At 43.5% G+C, this 14,180-nt stretch overlaps 1 protein-coding gene across 6 annotated transcripts in view; it reads left to right on the plus strand.

The window, feature by feature from the left end:
* The window catches only part of PEX26 (peroxisomal biogenesis factor 26), a 36,378-nt gene extending 24,740 nt beyond the window's left edge, over positions 1 to 11,638 (plus strand). For 4 of the 6 annotated variants that reach the window (XM_078673571.1, XM_078673576.1, XM_078673579.1 and 1 more), the window contains 3 exons: positions 6,137 to 6,456; positions 7,343 to 7,489; positions 9,982 to 11,638. In XM_078673571.1, coding sequence (XP_078529697.1) covers positions 6,137 to 6,456; positions 7,343 to 7,489; positions 9,982 to 10,085 — 571 coding nt within the window. In that variant the 3' untranslated portion in view covers positions 10,086 to 11,638. The remainder of the gene's footprint in view (positions 1 to 6,136; positions 6,457 to 7,342; positions 7,490 to 9,981) is intronic. The other 2 variants (XM_078673585.1, XM_078673590.1) reach the window with 1 other exon arrangement.
* The last annotated feature ends 2,542 nt before the right edge of the window (positions 11,639 to 14,180 follow it).

A 14,180-nucleotide genomic window follows, 5' to 3' on the forward strand; every position in this document is an offset into this window, starting at 1 on the left:
AACGCTCTCCCCTTAATGATTGCTTTGTAGGCCTCCCAAATTGTAACTGCTGAGCATACTGATCCAACGTTTTCAGTGAAATAGTACTCTGTGTGTTCAATCAGGCTCTCCTTAATGTCAGGAATTTTCAAAAGCCAGGGGCTAATACTGATGTAACTTATTGAAGTTCCGATGTTGGCTAATTAGTACATTAGTGTATTGGTGTTTGTAAGAGAATCAGGGACGTAACACAGGCCTTCGCATCACCTTCTGTGCGGGGGGGTGGCTTCAGGAGCCCCTCACCACAGTACTCAGGCCTGAGCGCTTAAATCCGGAGCGGGGCCCCTCCATGTACATTGCAGGGGGCCCCTTAACCCGTTGCGTGCTCATGACGAGCGCAGCTCGTCATGACCGTTGGAACGTTCACACACGGGGATAATTTCCACGCTGTGCTGAACGTTCCAAAACGGGTGTGGTCGTGACGAGCTCAGCGCGTCATGAGTGCAGCTTGACTGTGCCTCATGACGAGCTGAGGTCGTCACAAGCACGGCGCAGCCAAGGGGTTAAACTTTCGTTACACCACTGAAGAGATTGTTTCATATTGTATTCTGCATCTCCGAATTTCATTTGCTGTGGAAGGTAACAATAGATTCTTGATTATTCTTAAAAGTGGCCCATTGTTATAGATTATATTGTGGTTATCCATTTTCTGCTTTATCTAAAAGGTGCTGTTGATGATCATGTTATGCTGAATCTGCAGTATTTCCTCATTGTTTAGGCGTAAAAAGTGTATAAGCACCTCTGGTTTTATGTGGTTGTGGTGACTTTCATTTCCGTCTGTTTGGGCGAAACTTCACTTTTTCTAACATCTCTGTGTGATTGAGTGATTTTCTTCCCCGGTTAATGTTGTTTGCAGGACCTGACAATTATAGATACTACAAATTATTTCTGACTTTATATTTTTGTATCTGTGCCTTCATGGCACGGATTTCTTTACCTTGTATGTCTATTCTATTTTTTTGTAATAAAACTATTTAACTTTTCATTGATCTAGAACTCAGTTCTGGAGTGGTCCCAGTCACCATTTTTAGGTTTCGACTGGCCGAAAGCCAAATCTTATGTCTACAGTATGTGGCTTGGGAATCCGCCCTCTGTTCCATTGGCTAGCTCCATAAATGGAGGCTAGCCATTGGAACAGAGATCTGTCCGTCAATTGCGGAGCAGATTCGGGGGCCTTCCCGAGAATTTTAGGCTTTCTGCTCACGTCATGCGGCTGTGGGCGTGTTTTTTTTTCTTTTCTTCAAAGCTTTGTTTCGCCATTTCGGAAGTGTCCTTTGCAGGGGTGGGTTGCGCGATGTCCCGCTGTCCGTTCCCGTCTCTGCCTCTCTAAACCTGTTCCACAACCTCTCTCCCTAGTTGCATATGGGGTCACACAAGGAAGAGATACGGACTGGTAGAGGTGTTGCGGAGCTATGGGCTCCATCTTTGGCATCTCCGGTTCCTTTTAGTTAATTAGTGACATTTTATATAGCGCGAACTTTGGCCGAGGGTGCCAGAGCGCTTTACATAAGAGTTTGTTACAAAACATAAGGTTTTAGGATTAGACATGTTACGTAAAGGTACACACTGCATTAGGAATTGTAAAAGAGGTGTTGCGGAGTTCTGGGCTCCATCTTCGGCATCTCCGGTTTATGTTCGTTTACTCAATGCAATTTATGTAACGCGGATTTTACCCGAAGGTGTCGGAGCGCTTTACATAAGAGACTGTTGCACAGGATTGCAGGCGTAGAAGTTGTAGAGTCGCACAAGGAGGAGATACGGGCAGAGAGAGGTGTGCGGAACTCTGGGTGTTTTCGGTCACGGTTAATGATTCGGCAGTGGTGGGAAGGCTCGCTCACAGAGTGAGTCACTGCCATTTATGTCTATCTGGCGGGCCGAATGATTATTTGTGTGTGGTTGGCTTGTGGGTTTAAAGCTGGCTTTGCATGGCCCGAAGGTTGCCAGTTCGGTTCCCCCTACGGGCATCAGAGATGTTTGAAATAGATGCGCTCATGGTGGTGGTTACAATCAGAGTTATAAATTGCAAATGTACGAGTTGTGAAGTCACACAGGGCGGAGATGCAGACAGAGAGAGGTGTTGCGGAGCTCTGGGCTCCTTCTTTGGCATCTCCGGTTCATTTTCATTTACTTGATGCAATTTTGTATAGCGCGAACTTTGCCCAAAGGTGTCGGAGCGCTTTACATGGGAGCCCTCTTGCAAAGCATAGGAACTTAGGAGTTCTGACACTGTTTACTTTGTAAATAGGCTTTTCGCCTGTCATTCTTTTACTGCATGTGTGTTAAGAGACAGGCGCAGGTCCCGGATAAAGTATCCAGGTGGGTTCGTGCACTGTAGCAATGAAGGAACGACATCAAGAGCAGCTGTGTATCTAAGGCACTAAATCAAAGGGTGAGGCGGCTGTAGCCCGATTCTGTGCTAGCCTGCATGTCACCCATTTGGTTTCGGGTGCATTACATCTGTAGGACAGTGGCAGCTGAGATGAGGTAAGGACAGGGTCATGGCAGCCTTTTGGGACATCTGTATGGTTGTAAACCCCGCTGCATTTCACACAGTGCTACTGTCTTATAATCAATGGGGAACTCGATAGTGCTGTGTGGTGTAGAGTGACAGTGAGTGCAGAGTGACAGTGAGTGCAGAGTGAGTGCAGAGTGACAGTGAGTGCAGAGTGAGTGCAGAGTGACAGTGAGTGCAGAGTGAGTGCAGAGTGACAGTGAGTGCAGAGTGACAGTGAGTGCAGAGTGACAGTGAGTGCAGAGTGACAGTGAGTGCAGAGTGACAGTGAGTGCAGAGACAGTGAGTGCAGAGTGACAGTGAGTGCAGAGTGACAGTGAGTGCAGAGTGACAGTGAGTGCAGAGTGACAGTGAGTGCAGAGTGACAGTGAGTGCAGAGTGACAGTGAGTGCAGAGTGACAGTGAGTGCAGAGTGAGTGCAGAGTGACAGTGAGTGCAGAGTGAGTGCAGACTGACAGTGAGTGCAGAGTGAGTGCAGAGACAGTGAGTGCAGAGTGAGTGCAGAGACAGTGAGTGCAGACTGAGTGCAGAGTGACAGTGAGTGCAGAGTGAGTGCAGAGTGACAGTGAGTGCAGAGTGAGTGCAGAGTGCAGAGTGACAGTGAGTGCAGAGTGAGTGCAGACTGACAGTGAGTGCAGAGTGAGTGCAGAGTGAGTGCAGAGACAGTGAGTGCAGACTGAGTGCAGAGACAGTGAGTGCAGACTGAGTGCAGAGTGACACTGAGTGCAGAGTGACTGAGTGCAGAGTGACTGAGTGCAGAGTGACTGAGTGCAGAGTGACTGAGTGCAGAGTGACTGAGTGCAGAGTGACTGAGTGCAGAGTGACAGTGAGTGCAGAGTGAGTGCAGAGTGACAGTGAGTGCAGAGTGAGTGCAGAGACAGTGAGTGCAGAGACAGTGAGTGCAGAGTGAGTGCAGACGCAGAGTGAGTGCAGAGTGAGTGCAGACGCAGAGTGAGTGCAGAGTGAGTACAGACTGACAGTGAGTGCAGAGTGAGTGCAGAGACAGTGAGTGTAGACTGAGTGCAGAGTCAGTGAGTGCAGAGTGAGTGCAGAGACAGTGAGTGCAGACTGAGTGCAGAGTGACAGTGAGTGCAGACTGAGTGCAGAGTGACAGTGAGTGCAGACTGAGTGCAGAGTGACAGTGAGTGCAGACTGAGTGCAGAGTGACAGTGAGTGCAGACTGAGTGCAGAGTAACAGTGAGTGCAGACTGAGTGCAGAGTGACAGTGAGTGCAGACTGAGTGCAGAGTGACAGTGAGTGCACTGGCCGCTTTGTAGAAGGCCGAGATAACATGGTTCTGCTGGCATAATCTGACATACTTTTGATAAACTCATGTTGCACCTGTTATGAAATTTCCGAAGTTATGCAATTACGCCACATTGCTCAATATGCCCCTTGATTTTACCTAAAATTTGTAGTAAGGGCCCTAGATGAATATTTATCCCTTGGTATAATGTATACTTTGAGTTTCTTACCCCAAACATAGGCCTTTATAGTAGAAGACATGGCATGATTTATGTGCCTTATTTATAGGTTTTGGTGCATTGATGCATTGATGTTATTGCGTTTATGTATAATGTTTAGAGTTCAGAAATCGAACTAGTGTTTTAATAATGCCAATATAGATTTTTTTTTTTTGTAAGTGTGCAGCATGATTCGGTTTTAGTTTTCCTATTATTATTTGCATGCAACAAATTATTTAGGAGTTTGTTGAGCATAATTGTGTTTTGGCCCTGCACGACGTTTACTCTTGCCTTTTTTTAAGCTTTCTGAAGCTATTGGCATTGTAAATGACAATGCCATTTATTTATTTATTTTCAAAACAAACACATAAATAAAAATGTTGTCATTTACAATGCCAATAGCTCAAACTTTTCAAAAGGCAAAAGCCATTGCATTGTAAATGCTTGTTGATTTACTCTGCTATTTGTTAGGCCTGATGTAGATGATGGTGTCTCTTATCGTTAAATTTGGGATGATCAAAATATTGGGGTTCAGGCTTCCCCAAGAGCACAGAGGCTGTCAATCTCCTACAATGTAGAGATCTAGATATAGTTTGGAAAGGTTCAAGGAGAGAGTCTAATTCAAAGAAGTTTAATATTGAAAAGAAGGGAAACAAAAACTTTCAAGTTCTGGGTGGTCATCACGAAGTGTCATTTTAGAAACATCAGAGGGACATTTCCAGCAAAAATATCTGGTGGAAAACCAATGCTTTCTTAAAAGAAGGAAGGAGTTGAGAATGAAAAATAAGGCCTAGAGATGCAGGGAATAGAGGTAAAGATGCTGCAAAGGTGACAAGTCAAATTCAAAGAATGGGGAAATAGTTATGAGGATTGAATGAAGAGCAGCACAGGGATTTGCAGGGCAGCACTGAAGGCCAAGTGAGGGATCTCAATTTCAGATGAAAAGTGCTGTGAAAAGTCTGAAAGGGATAAAAACGGTATCCTCATAAAGCCGTGGAGGCAGAAGACAGCTGATAGTAGACAATGGGCAGTGAGGATGACGACGAATGTTGATCATAGAATACAAGAACACGCACTTAGTTTATTGGCTGCAATAAATGGGTACTGGATCGACCATCACTCTCCTGTTCTTTGCAACACAACAGCAAGCCCAGATTGTGCCAGGTAGGCTAAAATTAGTGTCAGGAAAAGAACGTGCTGCCTTGGTGGGATATTACAGCCAGATTCATGAAGCAATAATCGGCTCGCAAAGGGCCAGATTCTGCGAATCTGGCCCTTTGCGAGCGCTTTTTTTGCATTTGGGATTCATCATCCCAAATGCAAAAATCGCACATTTTGAAATCGCTAAATTGCGAAGAATTGCATTTAAGGAATCTCTATTTGAGATTCCTTATATGCAATTCAGGAACCATTTTAGAATTGCGAATTCGCAATTTTGGGCCGCTATTTACCGCGAAGTCTGACATCGTAGTAAATAGCGAAAACTTAGAAAAATGCACTTTAGTGCATTTTTCTAAGTTGGATGTTACACACACACACATGTCCTTTGGATATGTGTGTGCGCAACACCAGTGTAAATCACCATTTCAGGGGTGCTACAGGGTGTCCTTTGGACACCCTGGCACCCTTGAAATCGCTTCCTCATTTGCGATTCGCTAATTGCTAATCGCAAATAAGGAATGACTCCCCATTCATTCCTATGGGCCTTTGGCCCATAGCAATGAATGGGGAGTCATTCCTTATTTGCGATTAGCAATTAGTGAATCGCAAATAAGGAAGCAGTAGAAATCGCTATAAATTTTGCGATTTCTACATGCATCCCGTTTTGCGAGTCTTTAATAGCGATTCCTTAATGATCGCTATTAAGGACTCGCAAAAGAGGAGCATGATGAATCTGGGGGTTAGTGCCCTCTTGCTTATGGGGGTATTTTTTTTCTTTTAAGGTAAGTAATAGTTTGAAGAACATATGGTATTGATGTAAGAAATGTTGTCACATGAAAGAGTTTTAGTTTTGAAAGGCTGTTTTGTGGGAACATGAGATTGTCACATTTGAAAGAAATGGTCCCGAAGCTCCACTGAAGCTGAATAGTATATATTTTTTTTTCTCCTGGGTTCTCTACAGCATCCTCTTATACAGCAAAGTGGAAGAGCCAGCGGCGATGCTGGATGTTGGAAACGCTTGGCTGAGGCATGGTGCCAATCGGAGTTTGGTAGGGTATAGTGAGGCTGTGAAACTGTTTCTGCTCCAGGTGCTGCTGCCGCTTGGCCTGTTTGAGGAGGCAGAGGAGCTGGCCCTGGATTCTGAGGTGTTTTCAGAAAAGCAGGAGGTTCTGCTGGAGGCCATCTCAGAGCGCAAACAGACATGGGGTGACCACGACCCGATGGGTAAAACAAAAGTGGCCAATGAAGACGGGCAAGTGCCTGAGAAAGAAAAACACTTTGGTAAGGTTTCTTGTTTCAGATAATGGATGAGTCTGAGTGTCTCATGTGTGCATTGGTAGATGTTCATTGTACTTGTACTAGACTGTAGTACACAGCATTAAAGGTTCTATATTAGATATGTAGCATATTGGCTTAAGAAAAAAGTGGACATCTCCTGTACATGACACCTGTTTCCAGCACAAAACTTAAAAAAACCAAAAAGAAAAAATTGATGCTTCAAGGACCTTTCTTGAGCTTTTAATGGATTCAGCAAACATGTCTTATAAAGTTACCAACCCACTTATGGGCTTTCTGTTGATTGAGATTGTTTTCTCTTGGGGAGGTAAGTCCCTTGGCAACTTATGGATGTAATGTTAAGCAGAACACAACCACCCCAAGGCAAGAACTAAAATCCCCAATAGCGGCACAGCCAGAAATCCATGAAGGCACTAAAGCATTGGATGTGTTTCTGCCCTCCAACTCCTGTTTGTTATTTGCTATGTAACTACATGCTGTGTTCCTTGCTATCTAACAAGGAGTTGTTTCTTAAAACAACAAACATAGGTATTACAAAACACCAAAGTTTTGCCATTGTTTTAATCTCTTTTTTTAAATAGTTTTTTTTATTCTTTACCTTGTTTTTTAATTTCATGTTGTGACTTCATAATCTCCTTTTTTTATCTCGTGGATCCTCTTCCTCCCTTCTCCCAGTGGACGTGCTGCACGTTTGCCATATGTCTAGCCTTAAGCTTTCCTATGACCCCTTCTCGCCTAAAACCACTTTGTACCTTCCTCGATGTAGTTCTCTAGACTTCATGGTCTTTTATATCCATCCGGTGGGTGCGTGGTGGGATTTCGATCAGCTGTTTTCTTACCTTGCATATTTTGCTTTGTCATAATTTTTTAGGCTCTGCACCCCAGAGGCTGAAAACCCTGCTTAACTTCCTCTACAGAGTTTTGGGGTCAGCTGGCTCTTGTATCCTCTCCCTCCCTCTCAAGCGGATTGTTCTGGCAGCCCTTATCCTTGGTCTCCTGATCCTGAGGGTGGACCCGGGTAAGTTTGGACATTCTTGCTTCTCCTGTCTCTCTAGTAAACCTGTCCATTAATGCACAAAGTGTCTGGAAAGTGTGCCCTTTGCAGTAGGATAGACTGGTTGATAGCTTCTGCTTCCATGTTGCATGTTTTCTAAAATGCTGATTGGGGTACACAAAGGCAGAATGAAACATACCCTATCCAGCTAGGGTTTCGATGCGTTTCACTGCTGTACAGGTTGGGACAACTTCTTTAGCCTCATTTACTACCTTCTGCACTTTAGGGTTTCCTTTACTTTCTCATCTGGCTGTTTTGATCAATGACAAACTTTAGTGTTTTGCAGCAACTTTACAGTGCTATTTCACAGGCATTGGTGGCTTTGGTGTACCCTTAAGTGATGGTGGGAGCTCTGGTGAACAAGGCTGAATCACCGAGCAAGGAGAGTGAAAGTAGCTGCCTTTTATGTTTTTTACAAACTACTTCCAGGGTACTAAATCATTAAAACAAAATTAGACCTAAATATAATGTATAAATTGTAAAAGTGGAGGTCTTCTTTCATTCTGTATTAATATAAAACAAAACACATCGGCGATTAGTATGATATTATCCAATTACTTTTGCCTTTGAATTAATGCTTTGGGTGTGTTATTGTTTCAGTTTATTTATTTTACTCTTGAAATGTAATGTCAACCATTCCAAGACCACATATATGAAGCAATAGAAGGATTGTACAGGGGGAGCTGATAGACCTTCCTTCCTCCTGGAGTACGGGTGAAAAGGCATGTGCCCTCAATCTAGAATTAGGTGCCATCAACCTTCCAGTCTCCCCATAGCGTAGTGTGAGTGGGCAGGAGCCACACGCAACTGGAGTTGTGGGCCGGGTGGAGTACTCTGGGGACTGGTGCAACATGCTCTTCATGGGACTTGTGACCAGTCGATGGGCACAAGCTCTGCTCGAGGTAGTGTTTTAGGGGCACAGTGAATAATGATTGGGTTGTGGTCCTGCTCCAGTCTATACTGTAGGGACACAGGGTATAGCAGATCTGTAAGTTATGGTTCAGGAACACTGGCTATTTGGATCTTATCGCACCGGTGTCGGAACACAATCTCTGGCAGGGTTAAAGGGACTCATGCAAGATTTTAGCTGTGATGCACAGTGGTTATGTAGAATTGGTATTTTGGAGTTATAAAATAGTTCATCCTTTGTGGCTGAGGTGATTCTCATTGCAGTATGTTTGACCTCCCCGATCGGCTCAGACGCCTATGCGAAGTACCGACGGTCAGAGCGGTGCTTCCCCTTCATCCTGAGCCATGGCCAGGTGGGGTGAAGTCTAGACATCCTCCAATTGGGCAATATCCCCATTGGAACGGTGAAACTACTGATACAGACATCTAGTGGATTCAGGTGACTCTAGTATCGAGTTTGAACTAATCATAATTCATTTATAATTTTGAGCACTTTCTGTTTTTTCGTTGAGAGCACTAATTCGTAGTAGCATGTTTGTATGATGGTCCTGATGAAAGCAATGACAACTATTGTCGCATATTGCAGAAACATGTTGACCCCAGAATACATGAAATGACCCAAGAATCATTGGATTATTCTTGTCTACTTCTTTAACATTGGCAGAGTGGGTAGCGACAGAATAAAGTTACATTCAGCACCCCCTCATCCAATTTTAATTCACACACACTTAGTTTTTCTTTACTATTTTTGCACTACGATATCAGTCCCCTCCCTTTTTTACAACATCATCTCCGTCTGAGATAAGAGACCACGTTAATCTAATTGATCATGAGAGGGTATCTTGTTACCAGACCCCTCCATGTGAAATAGAATAGATAACATCAGCAGTGGTCTCAACAGGAACCCAAATGATGAAGGGCGGTTCCGTGTGGTGACTGATGGGAATCCTCACATGATCACTGAACAGGCTCCCTGTGAGGGTGACCCTTACATCATTGGTATGTTGATGAAGGTAGTCGTGGTTAGTCCTCTCTAGATATATACATAGCGCTCCCTGTCTTGGTACTTTAGACCCTCTGATATTCTTTTCTGTTTAGTACTGTTGGGGCTGTATCAGAGTGTGGTCTTTAAAATCCCCTTTGACCCTCTCTCAATGTTTGTTGTTGTTGTGCTCACCTATAACCCAGATGAACGTGCTATTAAAGATTGAGACAATAGTGATTGGTGGAATGCTTCAGTTCATCTCAGCCACTGGTAATTACTTTGTCCACATTCTAGTCAATTGTTTTGTGCCCACTGTGCCACTCCAGACTGGGACTAGCTTTATTATATAATGAGACTTGCTCTTGCCTCTATAGTAATAGTCAAGCTTGGAGTGCTAGTCCAGGTCCCCTCTAGACAGCCTTGCTGGGCCTCAGTAGTGAGGTGCGGCTTCAGTTGAATGGCACAGTGAAATTCTGGATAAACCTGCTGCATATTGGAGGGTGTGCGCCATACTCCGCATCATCAAAAACATTTCTAAGTCACTGTTGTTCTTCCTCTGCAGCTGGTTCTTTGTCTCATCCTTTCCTGTCTAGTCTTGTGTGGATGCTTCGGCAAGTCTGGGAGACTATATCTCCTGTTAACTCCAGGCCAGGCATCTGTCGCTGAGCCTGCACGTCTTCCACTGCTTGAGAAGACCCAGATGTCATCGAAGCTGCTGCTTTCGTCAGACTTTTTCCACGTCTTGATTGAGAGTGAGGTAGATCAAATGCTTCCAAATCCATCACAACTGAAAGACACAAAACAATACTGTGTTATTGAGCTTCATGTCTGCAGACATGGCTGATCACATCCAAGTATTGACACAGTACTACTCTCAAACCTTCAGCTGTCCACAACAGACATCGCCTTTATCCTCGTGGATTTGCTGCTCTCCAGGAATACTCCAAAAAAAGATGTTTGGTGCCCATAGAGGTAAGAATCTGCTTTGCACTATCCTGAGAGGATCTCCTTCCATGCACCTTTAAAAAAGACCTGCAGTATCACCAGTAAGTATCTTTCTTACTTGAAAGCAAAGATATGCTGCAAACCTCCCATACAGATATCTGCTTTTCCAACCACCCAGGATGCGCTCTCTGCCCCCATTTCTACAGCATACTTTGTGGTGGTGCACACTCATGCAACATTCAAGGATTTTCAAAGGATTATAGATCCTAATTGAGTCAACAAAGATGCCTACTATTTAACTAAAGTCTACTGCAACTTACTAGACATGGATTTAATGTTCATATCCCATAATATTGACATGTTGTATTTCGAAATCCCTGTAAAAACAGTTGACTTGTATGCTAGGACCAGGTTGATTTACTGTTCTATCTCCACACTTAGCACATTTGTAAGTGCTTGAAGGAGCCCTTGGACTTCAGTTCTTTCCATGTTAGTGTTTTTTATGTAGATAACAAGAGCATTTTGAGATAACTGCAGCAATATATTTGGTGTTAATATTTGCACTTTATTTTTGGTTGTTAAAATTATGGCTACATAGCTTGCTGTGCCTTAAGGAATCTGCTGCACTCCTTACAAAGATTGATCCACCTCTAAACAAACGTCTACGGTCCCCATCCAGGCTTAAGTCTTCCACTTATGTCAGCAGAAGACATACAATCCACTGACAAAAGTTGCCTTTCTTTGCCATGGACCACAAATGAATGCATTGACAAATGAAAACATGTCTTTACACCCTAGCTCTACACCTCAGAGCAAGCATCTACCCAAGTTGTTCCAGCATTCAGATTCTCTAAACCACGCATTAGATCTATACATTGTGAAGGTACATATATACCTCAAAATAGAGGTACTTTATTCCAAACAGTGATATGCTGCCCATGTAAGGGACTGAAACTTTAACCAGCGACAATCTACGTAATCACACCTCCTCTCAAGAAGGATCTGACGTGCAAGCCCTCCAGGGAGGATATTGCATTCCGATGGCATCGCCCACAGAAAAGAATCCTCTGTACCACTGCTCAACAAGGTTCTACTGTCCAAGCCCTCCCTGAAGGAGATTGCATTCCACTCTACCATTGTCCTACAGACAAGAAACTTCTGTACCGCCTCTCCACAAGGATTCTTGACTCAACTCGAATGTTTTCTGCTGTACATTTATAATGTGAGACATACTAACTGGAGAACATTAAAATAAAAACAAATTTAATATGTTATTGTATTTGCATATTTTACAATTGTCTGGTTTTGTTTATGAAACTTAGTGAAGTGATACAATGAAGAACATTCTGGGAATTATTTGTATTTGCAAGAGCACAAGAAAGCGTTAACGTAAAGTGAATGGCCCATCTTCGCACCAGACCACAAGCAAGCTCATAGACAAGAGAGGCAACCGATTCAGCCCTAGTCAGCAGTCAATGAACAAAGCAAAGAAGATATATTTTTATGGGAAGCCAAAGATCACTCACAAAAAACGAAAGGCACCCGCAGTCAATAGTGACCTTTTGTCCCATACAACTTAACAATTTACAGAAAGAAGGGCATCTATTCTTGGCAGAAAGTTAATGGCAAAGTTCTGGCAAGCAGTGACAACTAGGAATTAGTAGACAGCCAGGTCGAACTTACCTGCCCATTTTTTGCCTACTCTATGCACCAAACACTCTATTGTCCTAAGCGCTCTTTAATTCACTTAGTCTTTGTGCCTCCACCACCTCCCGGGTGGTTGCATCATGTATATGTGACAATAGCCACAAAAAAAAGAGAATCCTAATGTTACCCTGTTACTTCTCACCATTCCATTAAGAAAGGACTAGTCTCTTATGCAGATCTGTTGATCTTTAGGGATCACTAACTTGTTCTTCCTTCATCTGTCCATCATGTGTCTGTTTGTGGATCATCAAGTCACTTCTCTCAGAACTTGAAAGTTAGACCAGGTAACATTTGCTTAGTCCACATGTAGCCTGTTTCTAAAATGTCTCTAATCTATGGTATCCTCTATAGTTGTGGCCCCCGGAGCTAGGCCCAGAGTTCCACAGTTCAATTCCTCTGCAATGGATATAACGGGTGTGGAGTAGAGAAGGATTTCCTCCTCAATTGTATGAAGATGTCGTATAAAACTTTGCAGTGTTCACAAATGTAACTTAGTTTGCAAAGTTTAGAAACAGAAAGAAGAAAATGCCTGCTATGAATAGATATGCACAACAACACGGCAAAAACCCACATTTAGTAGAATTATTTCACAAGAAGTTGTTTATTTCAGAAAACTTTGGCAACTTCACCTAACTTCCTAGGGAAAGTTTGTTACTTCACCTGACTCTAGAAGATGTGCAGCCATCTGGCTGATGACTCTTTGAATGTAAATTTTTGCATGCCACAAAGCCTCCCTTGTAATCTGGAAATGCAGACATTTCACTCCAAGGTTTGTATGCTCAAAACATGTCAAGATTATCTGTATTTGTTAATTTCCTGATTATGTGCACAGTTGTGTGGCAACCTTGAAGTGATGTACCAAACAGCTGTAGAATGAACATAATTAAGGGGCTGAATTTGCTGGTGGATACTTGCCGAGCACTGTTTTGGATACATGTCCTCGACCATGTGCGCAGTGGCAATTATGATGCATTCTGAGCTCTAGTATGACTGCAGTGGTTCCTCCATGATTATTTTGGTCTCCAACCTGAGAGGAGCAACTTTTAGGGGAAATCTGTGGTGGTAATTAATTGTGCCCATACCAATGTGTAGTGGTGGAATTTTGGTGACCTAATATGGGCACTGCACCTTTACTTACAGAGTGGAACTGCAATACCACTGCCCACACATCTTGACTCAGTAATGTGCCGCAGAGTGTTTTCCATCGTGTTAGCCATTTTATGAATGCCTGCCACTACTGAAGTATTTTACAGGGCTAATTACACAAACCATGCTGGCACCCCAGCCACTCTGCATCAGAGGGCTGACCCACCATCATATTTGGTGGAGATAGCATCGCGCTTGCTGGGCCTGTTGCCAGTGCCGGTGAGTCTAAGTAGAATAATGTCTGCCATTGACAGAACTTCAGATGGGTTGGTGTGACCCCTATTGTTTTAGCAGATTCTCCATTCTCTGCCTTGGAGGGTGTCCTGGTCCAGAGGTCACAATTTTTGGTTTCACTTTTTAGACACAGTTCCCTGCTGGAAGTGCACAAAACGCTGAAGCATCCCAACATTCAAAGGTATTACCTGATAATAGAAAAGTCTAGCTTTAGCAAGGACAATATGGAGCTCTTTGTATGTGCACCATGGTCTGTGGAAATATCTTTAAGTGACTGCTTTTAACTGGGAGAGGGGTTGGCCTAACGGCTAAGGCGCTCGACCTCGGACCTGGGGATCTGGGTTCGAGTCTCGGTAACGACGCCAATAACCTCCTGTGATTCTGGGCAAATCACTTAATCTCCCCGTGCCTAAAAATAATGAAAGTGTGTCCTCATGTAACGTAACTGGTGCTATGTAAAGCGCTCTGATAACTGATTCGGTTTGGTTCTAGTTCGCGCTATATAAAACTCCCAAAAAAAAACTGAAAAGCACACAGGGCGCGACCGAGTGAGTTGGCTGCTTATGTTTTACATTGTACACATTGAACACAATCATCCTAGCTCAATAATAAATTTGGAGGGGTCACAGAATCATCTGCCTAATCTGCATTCACTCCTTTATTTCCAAATCGACATAAAGTGGCCAGCTTCCTCCTGCTGCTGTGAATGTGCAAAATATTAAACAAATT

This window comes from Lissotriton helveticus, chromosome 1_1 (genome assembly GCF_964261635.1).
Source record: "Lissotriton helveticus chromosome 1_1, aLisHel1.1, whole genome shotgun sequence".
Taxonomy (NCBI): Eukaryota; Metazoa; Chordata; class Amphibia; order Caudata; family Salamandridae; genus Lissotriton; species Lissotriton helveticus.